At 36.7% G+C, this 19,924-nt stretch overlaps 1 protein-coding gene across 2 annotated transcripts in view; it reads left to right on the forward strand.

The window, feature by feature from the left end:
* CTNNA2 (catenin alpha 2) overlaps positions 1 to 19,924 on the forward strand; it is a 520,003-nt gene that overhangs the window by 390,627 nt on the left and 109,452 nt on the right. For both annotated transcript variants that reach the window (XM_054064692.1, XM_054064693.1), the window contains exon 8: positions 7,470 to 7,550. In XM_054064692.1, coding sequence (XP_053920667.1) covers positions 7,470 to 7,550 — 81 coding nt within the window. The remainder of the gene's footprint in view (positions 1 to 7,469; positions 7,551 to 19,924) is intronic.

Genomic DNA, 19,924 nt, shown 5'->3' on the forward strand with positions numbered 1-19,924 from the left:
AAGAATTTCTTCCCAATAGATGCATGGCTTGAATTTTATGTTACACTTGCCTTTTGACTTAGGAAAGTCCCACCAGTTGACTTTTCTGCATTTTTGATACCTCAATCTGCTGTAAAATCTAGTCCTAACTAGTAGCTAGAAGGACTGTATCGTTACCACAGTGATCTTTGAAACTTAAGTTCAAAAAATATGCAGAAATATAGAAAAATTCAATGTGTATCTGCAAATGAAAAAAAAATCCACTAAATCCATCAAGTTGCTGCCTTCGTTCTCAAGAACGAAACAGTTATCAATTCTAGGCAATCTCTAATATCCTTATAAATGTAAATTCTTCAGGCAGTTCTCTTTTTTGGAAAGCTTAGATGCCAGTATTTGAATATGAGTAAATATCAATTAACAGTAACAGCTGTCACTTGGTAACTAGTAAGATGAAGTCCTAATTCCAACTGGTCTTTCAAATCAAACTGCTGTCACTGATAATGTTTCTGAAAATCTTTGGTTATTGCTGAAATAGAGTAGACATAAGGAGGAATTTCTTCACGTTGAGAGTGTTGAGGCACTGACACAGGTTGTCCAGGGAAGTTGTGGCTGCCCCATCCCTGGAGGTGTTCGAGGCCAGGTTGGATGGGGCCTTGGGCAGCCTGATCCAGTGGGAGGTGTCCCTGCCCGTGGCAGGGGGGTTGGAACTGGATGATCTTTAATATCCCTTCCAACCCAAACCATTCCATGATTCTGTGATTCTCTGAAGACAAGAAGTAGTGCAATATGCAAAACAAGAAAAGCAACAGCCACAAACCAACCGAAGTAAAATACCCCTCTACGCACAAGTTTTCCCTCTTGTAAGAAGAGGAAAGAAGAAACCACACATGACTGCTGTTAAGCACATGGCTTAATTCACCAATGCACCACCTGAAGCCATTCGGATATTGTGGTGACACAAAAAACATGCATAGAGTAAGAGAAAGTCATCTTCAACCATTTAGCGATTTAATTCTCCAAATTTCTTTATTTCATTCAATAGTTTTAAGTATGCAGAGATCTAGATAAAACTTGAATCCAGGCCAAAGCCAAGATTTGTGCACATCAGGTACTGGTATCATGTCCAGCTCATGGTTCATTTATATTTTATTGATTTTATTTACTGTCTGGGATTGTAAAGATGTGGCTTACCCAATTTTCTGCATGGTTGTGATTATTTATGCTACACTGGAACGAATTATATTCACTGTGATCTGGTTACAGTTTTGTAAGGTAATTAAAAACTGCTGAAAGCAATTGTTTTGTTTTAGTAAAACTTGTCTGTAACATAAATTTATGAGCAGGTTATTTAGTGAATGACATTCTAGAACAGAGTAGTATTGTGGAAGTGCCTTGAAGAAAGCCTTTAGCAAAATTGAAGATGGAAAACAGGTGATTGCAGAACCCCCTATCCAGTTACTTAGAATAAATTCTAAAAACCAAAATCATTTATAGGAATAAATATAGAGAATGGATAAAATTACCAAGAAGAGTAAATCACATTCACACTGCTCCTAAGAGCGGTTCTCATAATTCCATTTTTTTTTTTAATTTAGTATTTATTTATTCTAAGATGTCTTTTTCAGCTCATCCACAGAGGGACCACACAGATTTTCTAAAATATATTTTTCTGACCCATCCCCCTAGATGAAACCTAGATTTTTCAACTTCCAGTGAAATTCAGTCTCTGCTCAATTCTGTGAGGATATATAGCTTAGCCTTTTCCTGACCCAAAATTAGTCTTCTCAACCTGTCAGAAGAAGACTATGCATTGGTGTGTTTAAACCTACCTTGCTGCTTAAAAGCACTGATGCAGCTTATGTGTGTTGTTCAAAATGTTTTTCTTCTTAGTACTAAGCTTCCCTTCATCACTTTTAAAAGGGCTATTGAACATGAGCATAGTTTTTAAAGAGTGATGTTGTTCAACATTTAAAATAAAATATTAGGACAGATATATTTTTGAGCAGCAATTTACACCTTAATAAAACATCGTGATATTGAAGTTCTGAATAAACTGTAAATAATAGAACCATCTACCTAGGGGATGATGAAAATGTAAAAGTATATCAAGGTTTGATAGCTTTTGGATCAATAGATAATCTTGCCACCTGTCTACTGGAGGCTAAATTACTCCATTAATGGCAGTGAGGATGTCTTGGACATACAACATGTTATATGTTAGGAGACTGAGCTCTCTCAGGTGTTTTGTCTGATGTGTAAAGCAGCAGAGGAGATGGGAATGTGTGAAAACAGTGGTCCCAAAATGCTTTACACAGCTACACAGCTCATTATTATTATTATTAGTAGTAGTAGTAGCAGCAGCATTAGTATTAGTGTTATTAATATTAATGCTATTACTATTACTATTACTATTACTACTACTACTACTACTACCACCGCTGTTACTACTGAAAAAAATGAAAGTCCAAGCTTCCAAATTATGCAATTTAAACAATACGTACAACAGTTCTTTCTAATATCATCCATATACTTGTCATACGCATTAGGTATTTTTCTGTGACACGACATTGTAGGTTTGCAGTTGCTGCACTTTTTGTGTATTTCTTGGCTCTCCATCCCCTTCTTTAGTAGATTGCTTTTGTCGGTCAGGATTTTCTGTCATTAATTATAATTTTTTTTGTTACGTCCTCAAAATAGTGGTTTTGCATCTCATGCAATTTTAAGTTATGCTAACTTTTCAGTCTAAAGATATTCATCACCATAACGTATAAGTCCTCTTTATAATAATTTTGGTAGTAGCAATTTTATTTGTTTCATGTGCTGAACTTTCAGCTCTATTATTTTCATGTTGGTGGTATTTGGAATTATTCTAAACCAACAACACGGTTCTAGTCTGAAGCATCTTCTTCCAAAGCCGACTGTGTCTCATCCAAAACATGCTATGTCTCTGCGCGGACTTTTTTGTCTATCCACATCTTGTTTCTGTGATATTCTCTAGGTTTAGTAGGAGTGTCCTATTAAGTACCTCATGCTGATCAAAAGAATTCTGTTCTAAGCCAGTTGTGGGATATAAATGTCCTTAATTGTGCAATATTTTGGAATATTTTTATTTTATTCCACTAGTAAGAACTGTGAGCAGCTCACGAAAAGATGAAAAAGAAGGAGATGAAAAAGGTCTTTTTTTCAAAAGGAAAAACAATGCTAACTTAGCAGAGATCATTCTAGCAGATGCTGGAATTGCTGAAGTATTTTAATCATTTTATTTCCTTTCCTATAAATGAAGTTGAAGCTCCCTGTCTAGCAAGTGCGCGCCTTAATGTTATGCAATTTTAAGTGTGAAGCTTTTTAAATTTTGCTTAATATAAGGAAGGCAATGACTGTATTCTGTGTTTGTTTTATTGTTCAAATACTATTGCTGACAGTGATGGGCATTTTGTAAAGTAAAAGGGGAATACCTAGATTTCTTCCACTATCTGGACATGAGTGTGTTAAAAAAAATACCCAATTTCTCGTGCCAGGTGGCAAATCACACTTAAAAATGTTTGAAAAGTATATTTAGGGAGTTGGATCTTACGTTGTGTGATATGGGAGGGAGGCTGAAGCCTTGCGGTAGAAGAGCAAAGGAAGACTCATGCCTGACCTGGGGGGGACTCTGCAGACTGCGCAGCTCCTGGTGAGGAGCCCATGGAAATGAGCTCATCCTGATCAACTGAGAATTAATCAAACGTGCTGCAAAAGGCTCGGAGGAATTTGGAATGGGAGAAATGTAGATTGAAAATATCTTGAGTAAAAATTGCATGTAAATGCTGTTAGTGGTCACTAGAGATCAGGGACCTTATTACTATATTCTTGTGTACCAAGGTTCTCCTTGTTATACCATGAATAGATGGAATTCTGTCCACAGGAAGTCTGCCAGTATTTTGGCATTGAAGGAATTCTGTGCATTTCTCCTCCTCTTCTACCAGCAGCAATTTTTACTTCTTTTTTATCCCACCTCTTTCCAAGTGGATACCCAAAAGTATCTTTCTTCTCTTTTCAAGAAAAGATTAACAGAGAAATGCTATAAGGCTTGATACGAAGCTTTATGTTTTTTCCAGAAACACAGGAAACCACTAAATTCCTTTTTATCCTTTCTAGGAATGACGGCCAAAAATTTATCAGAGAACAACATTAATATAGGAGTATTTAAGGACTTAAATAAATAAACTTTAATAAACTTATATTTTCAGAACAGAGCAGATGGTGTTTGACAGACCTGCCTGGAGCTATGTAACATCACATGCTACGCTATTTATTTTTCAATAATGTGATTTACTAAACAAATTTCTCCTTCTTTGAAATCATATAGTGAAGTAGAGGTTTTGTACGTCGATTAAACAGCAGTAGCCGTTTTACAAGTAACCTGAAGGACTGTTAGAAATCTTGGATAAGTAAAAATTGTGCAGAATGTGAGCACTGTCTCTACATCTTCATCATATTTATGTGGGTTAATACAATCTTGCCACTGAGAGAGCTCAACTGGATCTCTGGCCACTTAGTTTGATGGCGTGTTTTCCAGCATGGACTGGTTCATACCATTTAGGATCTCAGCACGTAGGCACGATTCAGGCAATTTCACAGAGCAGGGAGGTTTTTTTGGTAAGCGATATAGAATGGGCTGTTCTCTACTTTGTAGGGAGAAGGGGCTGTCCAGATGGATATTGACAGTTTGTGTTGTGTTGCCTAAGGGTCACAGAAGGGTTCCCAGTTGTCTTATGTTTCACAATAGGACGTACCTTAAGGGCCACTGTTTATGTAATTTAAAACTAGACCAAAAAAGTTACAGAGGGAATTTGAAGATACACTTAGGAGTCTGCTAGATGTACGCTACAATGGACCTTCTCTCTGATAGTGTCCTCCTATAAGCAATACAAAACACCCAAGTTAGGAACATAAATTACGAACTTTCAAGTCAATCTCTAAATTTACTTTACTCCAGTGACTATCCAGGGAATGTCAGGAGCCTTTGCTTCTATACAGTGCAGTTTATCAGGTGCCGATTTTATTTAGTGCAATTGTTTCCTGCATCTTCATAAAGGCTTGTGGTGATAGGACGAGGGGGAATGGGTATAAACTGGAGAGGGGCAGATTTCGACTGGACATTAGGAAGAATTTCTTCTCCATGAGAGCGGTGAGGCACTGGCCCAGGTTACCCAGGGAGGTTGTAGATGCCCCATCCCTGGAGGTGTTCAAGGCCAGGTTGGATGGGGCCTTGGGCAGCCTGAGCCAGTGGGAGGTGTCCCTGCCCATGGCAGGGGGGTTGGTACTAGGTGATCTTTAAGGTCCCTTCCAACACAAACTATTCTATGATTCTGATTCAATCTCACTACTCTGGAAAAAGTCCCAGGTTCCTATTCAGGACAATTTTCTGACCCCTTAAATGTATGCCAAGCTTGATCTTGCATGCTGGTGGTGAACACAAAATATATCTGCCCTGCATGACATCAGTGCAAAATTGTTAGTTAGTTCTTTCGAGAGGCAGCATTCCATCCCAATGTAGTCCTAGGGGTCATGGTGTTTGCTTTTTGATTATTCATATTGTCTTAATATTCCCTATAATTTGCACAGTTTAGCAAATCATTCCTTGTATTTATGGGGGAAAAAAAGTTGCGTTTGTCCCAGAAAAAAAGTCTTAAAACATTTTGTGTGTTTATGTACCTTTCTGAGGTAATGTATTAAAGCTTACGCAATGAGAAGAAGAGGAGAATTTAAACAGTGTTACAGAAATTGAATTATTTCACTGGGAAAATAAAAAATCCCGGAGTGCTAATGTCACCAAGGATACTTGGTTCAGCTAGAACACAGCACACAGACAGAGTAATTGAAAATTTTCTTAGAATATAACCTTGCAATCTAACAGACTAGGAACCTGGCTGATAATAGCTCATCTAGTAGTCCCCATTGTACCATTTTAACAGTTAGGAGAGGCTTTTTATACCAAACTGCCCAGATCTGCCTTGTTTTTGTTGTGGAGTTTCAGCTTTAGAAGCTATAGATTATGTGCACATATGACAGCTGCTTTCTTGGACAAAATACCAGGGCCTGAATTCAGGGCATCTAAAACTAAAAGCATGTGCTGAAATTGCTTAGGCTAAAGAGCCGTAGATCTGGGAACCAGAAGAACTCAGTCAAAAGATCAACACAAGAAAAGCGAGTTAAAAATATCAGCGGGCTACACAAATGCATCCTTTTGTATTATAGCAAACACTTTCTATATATATTTTCTAGTGTCAATTTGTATGATTAGCTCTAGAATTTGTGATGGATTCTTTTTAAAACCCTAAGGGGTAAATTTATGTTTTATGTTAAATTCTGGTGGCACTTGGTATTTTTGTGTTTAAATTTCTAAATAAAAAAAAAAAAGGGATGGGCTTTGCAGATATTTAAATGATCATAAACGCATTGGCCTCATATCATGGTTAGAATTGGAGACAATAATAGAAAGCAGGCGTTCCCTCAAATGAATGCTCAAAGAAGAAGACTGGGACACAGGCCACTTGCCAACGTGGCCATGTAGAGCTGATAACAGTGCTGTACATTTGAGAGATCATTATTAAAAAGGTATGTTTAATCTCCATCCCACCCCAAAAGTGACTTCTCAATGGTTTCCAGAAACGTATGCTATTAGGCTCAGCTGGAAATGGAAAATTGCTCTTAATCATATGCAAAGAGCTATTCTAAATAGGAATATTTGAAAACAGCATTGGGAAGGAAAGAGTACTGCCAGAAAGAATGGAAGATCATTTGATTCTTCATGAAAAGCTATCAAACAGAGTTCAATGTGGTAAGAGATGTAACAAAGCTTTAGAGAAGCAGTTTTCTCTTAAGAGAAAGGTAATACAGCTGACAAAGACACTTAATGCTTTTTGTGCCTTTGAATCTGAAAAAATATATTTTTTTTTCATTTGTTATGAGCCACAAAAGATTTTTTAATCTTTGTGAGGATTTTCGCTTTGAGACTTTCTGCAGGAAAATGTTTTAAGTGAAGTCTTCTTTATAGTGCGCCTAATGTCTGCCAATATGATTCCTGTTACAGGCATAGGGACCATTTTCCTTCTGTCCTCAAGCTGTGTAGCTGCTTATTATTATGTTTAACATTCCCAGTACCTGGCAGGATGGAGATTAGAAACTCTTAATATTCGTTTTATAGTAAAAGGTCTTGCCAGATTTTTAGGAGCACGGGCTGTAATGTATTTTTTGGTGGAAAAGTTCTAAACTCTCCAGTGAGTCAGCTTAACCTTTCTTCTTATCATTTTAGGATTGTTTTAAAATAATCTTCTATGCCCCCGCATGTAAACATTTTAAACACGTTATACTGGAAATCACAACTTGATGAAAGCAAACAAAAAGAGATGCATAGTTTTCCTTTAGTAAATCTGTACTATTTTTCTTTTAAAAGTGTATATTTTCTGTAGCATTTTTGTCTGACTTTAAAATTTCATTTTTAACAGACTGGAAGGAAGGAGAAGGGGGATCCACTCAACATTGCTATTGACAAGATGACCAAGAAAACACGAGACCTTCGAAGACAGGTAATCGGTGCTTTTTATAATGCTTCTTAATTTTCAGTGGAAATCATTGCTTTTCAACTTGAGACTAGTTTGACACTTATAAAAGTATAGAAAATGTGTGTCCTTATTTAGGTGTGATATGACATTACACTTGACTTAAAGCAAAGGACTGGTATTTCCTGAGCTGAAAATGGGAGAATGAAAACTATTTTAAGTGTAATCCTCAATGGTCTTAATATGTAGGAAGGTAGGCAGATTGGCCAGACCTTCGCTGCCTTTGCAGCCCAGCAACACCAGTCATAAAAACACTGGCATATGTGCTTATTTGTATTTAAATACTCTAATTGAAATAACAGGAATGAGAAGCAGGATATGAAAAAAGTTTTGAAAGCAGAATATTTTCAGAGAAAACTTCCAAGGTACCATATTAAATAAAGATTCTATGAAGATATGAAGAAGGCAAATACTGGCACATGTTACCCAGATAGGTGGTAGTTGCCCCACCCTTGAAAACATTCAAGGCTGGGCTGGAGAGGGTTCTGAGCAATCAGATCTAGTTGAAGTTGTCCTTTCTTATTGCAGGGGTGTTGGATTAGATGATCCTTAGAAGTGTCTTCCAACACAAACTATTTTATGATTCAATGACTGTATGAATAACTGTAAAGCATAGTTTAAACCATAAAGGTTGACTTTCTTATATAATGTATATCATTGTGTTTGGGAATGAGATTAAAAGATTCATTCAAAAAGCTCAAGATGGAAATTAATAGAATGGAGACTGGCCAACAAAAGGAGGAATCTCTGTATAGTTTGGGGTTTTTTTACACTTTTAAAGTTAGGGCAGGAAAGATTGACTCTTCTACCTTTTTTTTTCCACCACAATTCTGCATTTTCTGTAACAATGAAACAAAAAAGAAATTCTCCCTGATCAGTCAAAGGTTGCCTCTATGGAAATGATCCAAAATCCATATATGTGCAGGACCAAGTAAGGACTCAGTATATCTTCAGATATGCATTTGCAACGTGTTATTTTCAGAAAGAGTGGCCTCTATAGGCATTTTGAAATGAGTGCTCTGTGCTGCTAAAATTCAGCTGATTTCATTGCTTCCTTAACTCTCAGTAAACATGTTTGAGGATCATAGTTTCTGAGCTTATTTCTCCAAATAATAAAATATTGCGATGGACTCACAGACAATATGAACCATTGGCTCTCCTGTGTAAAGCTGTAAATCCGAGCATCACATCTGTTGCTCAGCTAATGACAGAAGAAGGATCTCCGCTATTCTGACCTCCAGATTTGTGGGATCCGAAGCTCTGCAGTGGAGCTTGTACCATGTGTTGCCTCCCACCTCTGTTCTTATTGCTTGAAGGAAGTAGCAGACTAACACATGAGTTGCTGTTCTGTGTGAGGTTCTCAGCAGTTGCCTGAATTACTCATCTCTAAAGCCAAATTTACTCCAAAACGTGATATAGAAATGGCACCTTTCTTAATAAACTGTCTGCTTCTCGTGTATATTCAGCCCCATGGGTGTTGAATTCAATCTCAGAAAGGTTGGAACTCTGTGTGTGTGGGTAAAGTGAAGCACATATATAAATATTTTCCTACTTGGAGATGAAGCTTGTAATATAGTTTCTGATATTTATAAAAGTTAATCACATAGGTATTACGTTTATTAATTTTTTGCGGTTGCTAGAAAACTAATCAAGATTAGATCATAATTGAGCTAGGTTTTACACAAGAGTAGTCTAGGCAAAGTATTTTCTTTCCACGATGTTTTTTCTGACTATAAATCATTACCCTTCAGAATCATGGTCAATGTTGTATTTCATCACATGTATAATCAACAGTATACACATCTGTGTCTACCCAGACTTGCCTATACATCCTCTGCTACGTTTCGGAATATAGGGGTATCGCTGAGGGCTTAGTTTAAAGGCTGCGAAGAGGATCTTGAAGATAAAGAAATGAGTCACAGTTGAGATTGCACTATTTTAGCCTTTCTACTTTGAGCTAAATCATGGGAGAGATATCCAACTTTGAATACCATAATGCCTTTTGTTTTTAATGAGTAACTCTTAAAGCAGCTTCGATTGTCAGATTTATGAACTTTAATGTTACTACCATAAAACTGGACAATCTACAAAATATGTTTTCATAATGAAGAAGGCATATCTGTTTCATTTAGTAGTCAGGCTCCCTTGCAAATCTTCAGTAGTCAACCATCTAAGACTGATTTTACTTTCTCTTACCGGGTTACATGGTTCTTTATTTCAGAGATTTTATTTGATTATCTACAGGATATGTAGATCACGTTCATCACGTGAAATTATTTTGGTTGGGATACATGGTGCTAAAATTCCACCTCCCAATTTACAGTCACATCAGTATTTCCTGTTCTGATGGAATTACATCTTTATACTCATCATTTAAACTCTCCTGGGCATTGGAAAAGATCTAATTATATGTCTTAATATAAACTGCCAGTAAGAACATCAACGTAATTCAGATTGAACAAGTTCTTGGAAGCAGACAAATCTCACCAGCCCATAGCTCGCTGCTGCCGTTTCTTACTTTATTTTGAACAGTTTTGAAAAGCACAGCGTTCTGTGTCTGGTAACAAGTTGTGCCAATTGGCAGGATTTGGGGTCTTTTTCCCTCCACAGTATGCAAGTCTGTTGCAAACAAACAAACAAACAAACAAACAAACAAACCTCTTTTAGGTCTGAACAAAAGCATCTTTCACTGTGATGCAGCAAGCTAGACCGGCAGTGGGGTACTTACTGATGCAAGTTGTTTTGTTTGTTTGTTTTACCTCTGTAGGGGAAAAAAAAATACCCTAACCATATAGTTTAGATACTCCAGCTAATCACCCAGCAGCATGCATGCGCTGTATTTCAAGCATCGCAACTCTGCGGTGACATTGAAACAAAGATAAGCAGGAAGGACGTACCGAAGAGTTTGGCTAACACACAAACTGGATGCCTGGCGAGGACCAACACCGTCTATAGATCATTTGGAGTTGTACGAGCAGGGCAGCAGCTGTTCTGCTGTCACCACCACTGGTGTCCCACCTGTTAGTGCTGCTGCCTTCTGCCCTGCTACCATCGTCTCTTTGCCTTGTGTCCTGTTCCAGTTGATCAGTTGAGCTTGTTCAGTCTGTATTAGCCAGTCGGTTTCACCGCAAGATATAATAACCAAAACCATTAGTTTTCTCTTAAGGAGCAGATATCTGTACTGCTATTAATTTTAACAGAACAGCCTGTCTGCAGAATGCTATACAGTAGACTGAAATCAAATAATTCTTCATTTTTTGTCCATTCAAGCCAGACTAATACTTTGAATGCCTCCAAGTAGAAGGAACTGTAAAGAAATAGGAATTTTATTTTCTTTTTTTTACTGGTAATTCTCAGTTTATTCTGGAAATTATGCTCTCCTATAGCTGTTAAGGACAATTCATCCACCTCCTGCAGACTTAGTCATTACTAAAGCTAGTTAGAAATACTTTATGAAATAAGCGTTCGCCATAAAATTTTCCCTTTCTTTAAAACTGAAAAGCATCAGCAATTATCCAGGAATTTAATTTTGAAAATAATTCTAAAAAAAAAGCTTTATGGTGTTGAAAAGTCACATTTGGATTTTTTCAGTAGTTTCAAATTTTCATTTTGATATGGTGGTTTATTTTAGCTTAGCATTGCAAATGTAAATATATATTTATATATTTTATACATATTTTTATAAATAAATATTGAAAATTAACAGCACATTTTCAGAATTATCAAGACACTTTTCAGTTGTTTTAGGACATTTTGATAATTTCAAAATTTTCAGATTTCTTTCCAAAGTAGGAAAAACCCAAAAATTAATAAGTACTATATTTTTCTTAAAGTTGGATTTCTGGTTCTCCTAGCAGTTTTAGACAATGAAATTTTATTATAAAAATATAATACTAGGAACCATGAAGTGGAAGGTCTAGAAATAATTCCGTTACCAGTTGCATTTTAATGAATACATTTTGTTCTTTGAATGTTTACACTGATGTCCTAGGCTTTTGTTTTGGTGGAGTGGATGTCTAATAGAAATTAATGCTATTTTTTTGCTATTTAAGTCATCTGTGTGTACAGTATCAAAAGGTTTTTTTGCTATCTGATTATTGTTTTGTAATTTTAGGCTATATGTTTTTTTGGTGCAATCCATTTCAATCTGTCAGACAGGTACCACAAGTAGCAAAATAACATCATCATCCTGCGTACAGTTAGTAGGTGATTTTGATGGTGATTTTGAATATGGAAAGCTGTCAACATTTCTGGACACAAAATACCTATCCTTGTTCACATGGTCTTGGAGTTTCATATTTCTTCTCATTTTCTCACATCCATTCTTTTCCTCTCTGCTACTACATCTTCAACTTGTTACTCCAGGCTGGTGGCATTACAGACTGAACAGGCAGGAAGATGTGAGGCTGGTTTTGCACCTGCTCTGCCAGCTGGACAGCTGGTGCCCATCTGTTTGTCGACCAGCTGGTACCTATGTCAGTACCCTGTCCAGCCAGCTACTGGCTTCACATTACAAATTTACCTTCGTAGGACTCTAATTCGGGTCACTGTTCTCCTTCCTGGACAATTTTTCATCAAACTCCAGTTATTTAGCATCCTTGAGACCTTTTCTGCCTGTCAGATGGTTTTAAAATTGGTCAACGGATTAAAATATATTTGAAAAAAAATGGATGATGTTACTGTAATAAGTCCCATTTCCTTACAAAAACAGTTTAGGAACAAAAGCCTTTATGGTCATGACTATGGTCCTGTGCTGGTTTTCTCCGTAATCTGCAACAACGCTCCAAATAGTCAAAGGTGTATTTAATTTTAGGACCCCCTACTGTGATACTTTGATAGTAATATTGGTATGTATTACTAGAGGATGTTATTAGCCACAAATAACCCCTTCTATATGCTTTGTACAGTGACGTGTAGCTTGTTTTCCCCATATAATTTTCCAAGAATCAGTTTCACGTTATGGCTATAGGTGGTCCTTAAAAAGTTGCTTATTGAATCTCAGCTGCTCCGAAGGCTGAAAGCTAAAAGATTGGCACTTCCTTGATTACTGTGTTAGTTTGAATGAGTTGTCTCCCTCTTTCTTATGAATATTGATGAAGGTCAGGATATTGATTGCTTCTTCCCAGTGTCTGCTTTTTCCCCAGTAGTCATTACTAGCTCTCTAGGAATGATGACACACATTTGAGTATCCGGGACTGCAGTGATAGGGTGAGGGATAAAAGTTTTAAGCTGAAAGGGAGGGGTATTTAGATTAGATATTAGGAAGAAACTTTTTACTGTGAGGGTGATGAGGCACTGGAACAGGATGCCCATGGAAGTTGTGGCTGCCCCATCCCTGGAGGTACCCAAGGCCAGGTCGGATGAGGCTTTGAGCAACCTGATCCAGTGGAAGGTGTCCCTGCCCACAGGAGTGGGATTGGAACTGGACAATATTTAAAGGCCCTTCCAACCCAAACCATTTGATGATTTTAATATTCTGTGATACTCAGGATTAGGTTTAGCCAATTAGGAATAAATTTGTGTTAAGAGCAATTGTGCTATGGTGCCTTTCCACCAGCCACACATCTGGTCTTGTTCAGTCACCTACTTTGCAGCAGCCTAAATTAAAAAAAAAAATATATCAAAATATCAAGTCACGTTTGCCCTTTCTATACCTCTAAATGATCCTTTATGTATCATGTAGTTAGTAAATCCTTTCACACAACCCTGAGGTATTTTTGATTTACATTATCCTTGTGCTAAGCTGTGCTCTCACAAATACCTTTGTAAGGCAGTTGGTGAACTGCAGGTATGGTGTTCATTTGTCTGTTATCAGCCATAGTCACCAGCATACCTCCCTTCAATTGCACAGCTACAATCATTATTCTCCTTATCTTTTAATCCTGTATAGTAACGTTTCAGCAGCTGTGTTAGGATTCAAGTCAGATTTTTAAAAGGTTAAAGGTAGATGAAAAAAATGCATCCTGTAATTTATTCATGCAAATTTGGTAAAACGAGAACTTCTTGATCACACTCAGTATTTACCTACTTCACAGGTCTCTGAAAGTCGCCATAATTTGGTATGGGTTACAACAGTTTGAATTAGTTCATAATGTTCTTAGGCTTATTTGCCATATCTTTATTTTTCTGTCTCTCGAGAGGCAGCGTATCTCCATTTGCTCTTTATGTCAGTCTCTTCCCCTTAGTTTCAGTTGTGTCGCTGCTGTTTATGAATGCTATTTGTGGTAAAAAAATAAAAATAAAAAAAAAGTTTAGCACTTTGAAACCTGCCAAAAATTGATGTAGACTCTAGAGAGATTCTCAGCATAAAAAAATATTAATATTAGCTCACGCAATTAGACTAAAGGGATACCTAAGACAGAAAGAAGGAGTTCTGTTGGATATGATTTTCTCACCTCTAAGTCATGCAATGCAAATTATATTATGGATAGATGCTTATGTAATGTTTTCACTCTGTAGACTTAAATCTATCTAAAAGTATATGTATAGGTTCCTTCTTTACAGTATGTAAACACTTTGAAGGAAACACAGGAGCCTCTTCAAAAGAGGGCATTCAATCATCATCACTTTGTAGCCAAGCTACTATCTTATAGACAGATCATCTGACTTCTCAAAACCTGAAATTAAAACTTGCTGCCCTGAGTCATGAGTTACTGACTTAATTTTTTTGTTTATCCCCTCTCTCTGTTCTAAAATGTTCTACAAAGAGAGGCGAGATTTATTGTCCAGTTTTCAGAAGGATAATCTAAAACATAGGAAAATAAAGTTACTTCCGAAGATGAAGGTGCCTCAACTTAGGCATTCTGGGTTGTGCCAGCTTGAAGAGGTACACAGCATCTGTGCATTAAGACAGAAGCAGTATGAGGAATTACGAGTGCTCAGAAGGCAAAACAAAGCTATGATGTTCCAAAGAAAAGAATGAACGCAATTGTAATCAAACCTAATTAGATTAGATAACTGATTCCTTTCAGCTCATTTGAGAAGCTGAACAGTGCACCCAAAGGGGAAAAAAAAAAACCAACCCAAATCTTCATATCGAGCAGGTGGAAAGACAAAAAAGACAAACCTGAGAATTCACACCAGCTAATTCAAAGTATGGATATTGAATGATAGTTTAAGGAAGCTGTTCAGTCTCCTAAACAGTCAACAGAGGGTTCACTTTCAGAGGGTGGTTTGGGGTTTCAAGGATATCTTTCACAAAGGCTTATCTTTCTTCGTATATAGGGGGTTATGAACAAACTGCTTCCTAATCTGAGAAACAAAAGATAGGCTAAATGTAAGGGTTGTGTGATTAGTCCCTTTACTTTGAAGTTATAGAACGAGTCAATGCTGTAGCAAAAGATACATTTCTTGGAGAGCTGGGGAAGCAAGTTCTGCCTCTCATAACCATAAATGTAGATTCTGACATGCCCTTTGCTGCAGATCAGAAGGTGCTGTTTAAGGTTATAAAACCAGAAGGTGGCTTTTTTTTAATTCAATATCTGTATAATTTGAGGGCTAAAAACAGAGAGAGAAAGGGTTGTGGACCTTACCTAGCTTACATAACACTGAGAATTTATAATAGATTTGATACAGCATTTTGAAGATGCAAAACCTCACACAACTGTTACGTAGCAGCAGGATATTCAAGAAGGTTTTAACTTCAAAATTTAGTCTTGTATGAATGCTTACTAAAGATTTATTTTGTGATGGCAAAGTTGAAGCAAGGTCATACTTAAACAGATGATCCACAGGAGTCTTGATAAGGTTGTGTTGCGGTACCAAAGATGAGGTATCTGTTGTTCCCAAGGGAAAGTGCTGTATAATTGGTGATATTGCCTCATTCTGCTGCATGAAACCACTTCTTGACAAAACGCTGGCATTTTTTAAAGGGAGGTAGCCATAAGTCAGTCTAAATTACTTTGAACCAAGGGCCACCTGCAGCATCAACTCTTGCTCATTAGAAACTCATCGCCTTTTCCTTGTTGCTTCGTAGGATATGTTTTCACCTGCAGTGACTGTAGTGCTCTTGATTATGGAAATCTGGAAGCTGGCTTTCTGAAAGCAGTCTATCAAATGCTAATACAGATTTATTTCTGTGCCAGCACTACATGTTTATTTCTTGTACTCATTTAATGTGGGTGCACTGCATTGCGTGTACATCAGTACTTCTTTACTGGGTCTCTCTAGCAGCTTGTACAAAAATATTGGACAGGAGTCTTGTGTAATACTGGGTTATAAAGCAGAGATAGTGATGCTCTGCTTGATAAAGTCCTCTGCTTTTTCAGCTTCCATTGAATTTATAGCCACTCCTTAAAGCAACAGAAGTGGGGATACTCTGAATGTCACGAGCTTGGATCAAAAGAAATGAAAGCCCCTGGCATGCTGTTCAATACCGCATCCACTTTTTGCCTGCTGCCATTTGATAGAAAAAACTGGTGTATTTACTTTAGGAAAGGACTTTTACTGAAATGTCTAAAACTCTAATCTAAAAAGTTGGAGGCAATAGACTGTTATTTAAGTTGCATTTAATTGTGATTTTCACTTGAACTTATTTGAATGCACGTGTCTCCCTCAACGTGCATTTCTTCTAGATGTTTTTCACTGTGACATTGAGATTTTTATGGTGCTCTGAAGTGCTTCAGAGGAAATGGAGAGTGTTTTAACAGTGCTGATTTACTCTTTCAGGTCTGCAGTAATTTCCTTACTGCCTAATTATAAGGCCGGGTTTAATTTACTCTACACATAATGTTTACTGATGCACATATGGTGCCATATTTCAGGAAACCATACCCATATCAGGTAGTTTTGTGTAAGGCTACACAATCTAACATTTTCATGAAATGGAGGGGAATTTGATCTGCAAAGTAATATTCATGATGAATTATTTTTGTCTGGTAAAATCCAAGGACTGTAGTAGGTGTAGCTGCTTTTGCTTTTTAAGTAGGGCATTGTTCTTTGGGTTTTTTTTTTGACTGGAAGAAGTTGTGAGCACAGAGGGCTGGTCTTTCAAAGCGGCTTGTGAGGAACTATGAGGCAAAACTCAGTGACGGCTATATTGTATTAGAGTAGATTACTGCACGGAGTTCGTCTATTATTCCTCAAATAATGAGACTTCATAAAAGCTACCATATTTCAACAAATCTTTGTACTCACTGCAGGAACTTCAGAAGAAGCCCGGCTCTATAATCACTGCAAAGGGACAAGTGCGGAGTTTTTAAAACTCTTTTTAATGAGCAACACTGTAAATGTGGAAGAAGCTCAACAGAAGTGTGTAATGTTGCTACTCGAAAATAAAAGAGACCAAGACAAAAAAAAAAATAAAAATGAACCTATTCCACGAAATTTCTGTTGATGATAGTTATACATAAAGAAGCTTTCACTGTTCTGTGTCGGCCAGAGAATGACCTGTAGTCGCATCAGCTAGAGAAACTTATAGAAGCTTGGATTTGTAAAGATAGCTTCAAATTTTGATGTTCATTATTAATAATGCAGTAGCATAAGGAAGGAAAGCACTATAAATTCAAAGGAAAACATAGCCCTTTTCCAACGACTTCTATAATTCTGTCTTCCTAATGCATTTATGAGCAATGGTGAAGTACATAGAATTCAATTTCCAAATTGGATTAAAACATTGTGTTTGTTTCTAAATTGACATTAATTTTGTTTAGCTACACTTTTTCTACAGTATTCTAAAATGTCTTTAATGTTGCTTGTTATTAAGCAATGAGAAATATGAAAAGCTTTGCTTTCATTTTTTTGCTTTGTAGAAATTACTGCAAAGGAGAAGAAAACAAAGCAAAATAAAAACAAACAAGAATAAAACAAACCAAAAAAAAACGAAAATCAAAACAAACCTAAGGAAAAAAGTGCAGATTGTGGTCTCGCTAAAATGAAGTGAAGTGAGTGAACTGCTTTTTTTAAAAGCTATGGGTAATAATTGATCTTATCTGATATCAGTCATCTCCATCCACGGAGCAGGAGCAGTTTGTGGCTTTGAGTGACTCTGAAAGGAAGATGAGCAATCCATTTTTACAAACACAAACAATCTTTGATTTGGTTTCAGCCATTGTCTGAAAATCCAATAAAATCTGCCAAAAGAAGCTGTCATCAGCTTCCATTGGAGCTAAATCCCTAGGTGTTAGAGGAACTGATGATAATAGTACGCCAGCATGTTCATGGAGTTGTGGTAGATGGGAATGCAAGTGTGGCACATGTAGCACTTGCTAACTTTAAAGTTAACACTTTAAAGCTTATTGGATCTAACAGCTTTTAAGTTACTAGGTATGCTTATCATACTGAGGATAACTTCATTAAGGGTTTTCATAGAAAACTTTCCATTTATGATCAAATCGCTATTTAATCTCCCCAAAATGGTTTTGTCTCTGATTATTTTATTTTTTTAATTTACTGTTATTTATAAATAATCATAAAGATTCAAAGCCATTCTACTTGACTGAAATACTATTGCAGTGGGACCTGAGAAAATACATGAAGATACACAATGTGTTGTGATTCTCAGTTTAATCCACAAATATTTAATCCATGATTTTTCTTCTTCCTAATTACCTTCCTCTTTGTCACACCTCTTGGTGACAGTTTTGAGAGTTTATAGTACTCCAGTTTTCACGAGGATAATTTTCAAGGTCCTATCTTTTTTTCTTCTTTGCTCAGGTAACCTCCTGAAATCTTGCCCTTCTTTGTTCCTACTTGTATTGTCCTGTTCTGCAACTTCATCCTTGCACATTCTCCTTGTCACCACTTCCAGGTCATACACAATGTGAAAGTTAATTACTGTCTTTCACCTCTGGATTATTTTAACTTCACAGATGGTTTCCACTGGCTATTTAGTCCTAGCCTAGATCAGTGAAGATTGAGTACCTAAGTACTTAGTAACTAAGTGCTTCTGTGCTTCTGGGATATACCATTTTGAGCAATCCTTTGTAGTGACCTATGACAAGGAGGAATTTTGTGTGTGTGTGTGTTATTCTCTTTCAAATTTCTAGTCAAAATTTGTCACTTCAAGTTGCTTTACGTTAGTAAACTCATCTCCGGTCTCATCCTGATGAGGAAAGTTTCTCTTCTAGAGAGAAGAAAGCCCACAGAAAAGTATGACCAGGCTTTGTAACAGCATTTTGTCCTGAGCTTTTTATTTTAGGCTAAAACTTAATTATTTTCTTTTAACTGGTGTATTCCAGAAATCTGTAGTTTGGGAGTCCAAGTGTGATACATGCTTTAAATGTTGATCCTTTTACTCTTTGATCTATTAAGACATAGCTAATGGCATTAGCATCTATATTCCCCAAGCTAACGTTTTTTTGGTCGTATCTTCATGGGTTGGAGTGTGCAGAATCCCTTGAGAATATCTTTTTAGCACTATACTGAAGTAGCTTCTTATAGTCACTATCTTATTCTACTGAATTCAATTTCACAGTGTATTGGAGGAGACACACTTTAACTGCAGCAGAGAAGGCTTTTTTTTGTTTTTAATCTCTTCCAATTAAATTGATACCTGTTTGGGAGGTAGCTGCAAACTGCAGTTGGGTTCAGCCAGTAACGCACATTACATTAAAAATGGTGAATAAGGTACTCCTTGGTAAACTTTTGTTACAGATAGCTTTATACTGCTAGTCTTTATAGACTTTAACAATCTGTTAAAGTCATTAATCTCCTGCTGTGACTTTACCTTCCAGTGTCAGGATTAGACATTTAATTCTCTACTAGACTGTAAGTAACACTGAGACATTTTGGTTCTAAAATTGTTATATAGCCACGGAAAACATCGTTTCAGTGGGCAGTTTAACCTCTTTGAGCTCAATTATAGCTGTGAACCAGCAATGATAAAAAAGCCCTAAATAGTGCATGGAATGGTAGAACATGATGCTATCAAAAACAGCAACTGACTCTGTGCACCATAAACTGACTAAATTGACTGAACTGGAAAGATATAAAATCTGCCTTGTGGTACATGATTCATACTTTAAAAGTATTTGCAGATCCTGATGTTTTTCTTCTATATCTTTGTGTTGATCTAGCCAACTTATTATTCTTTTAACTATATGTTATTTAATAAAGTTTTCTCCATGACAAAATAAATTAAGCAAGACCTTTATTTAATGCACTTTCCCCTCTGGTAAATGCAGTTTCATGTAGTGGAAACTACTCACATTAAATTAAAAATTCAGTGGGGAAAAAAGCTAAAGCACATACTCTGATGAGTAATAGTACGTGTCATAATATTTACATCAGAATGAAGGGTAGATTAAGGCAGTGCAAAGATGTATGTATGTACAAGTGCAGGATCACATGCTATATTTAAAATAATACTTGATGTCGTTTTGCCACATGTTTTATGACCATTT

The sequence above is a fragment of the Cuculus canorus genome, chromosome 4, assembly GCF_017976375.1.
Source record: "Cuculus canorus isolate bCucCan1 chromosome 4, bCucCan1.pri, whole genome shotgun sequence".
Lineage (NCBI taxonomy): Eukaryota > Metazoa > Chordata > Aves > Cuculiformes > Cuculidae > Cuculus > Cuculus canorus.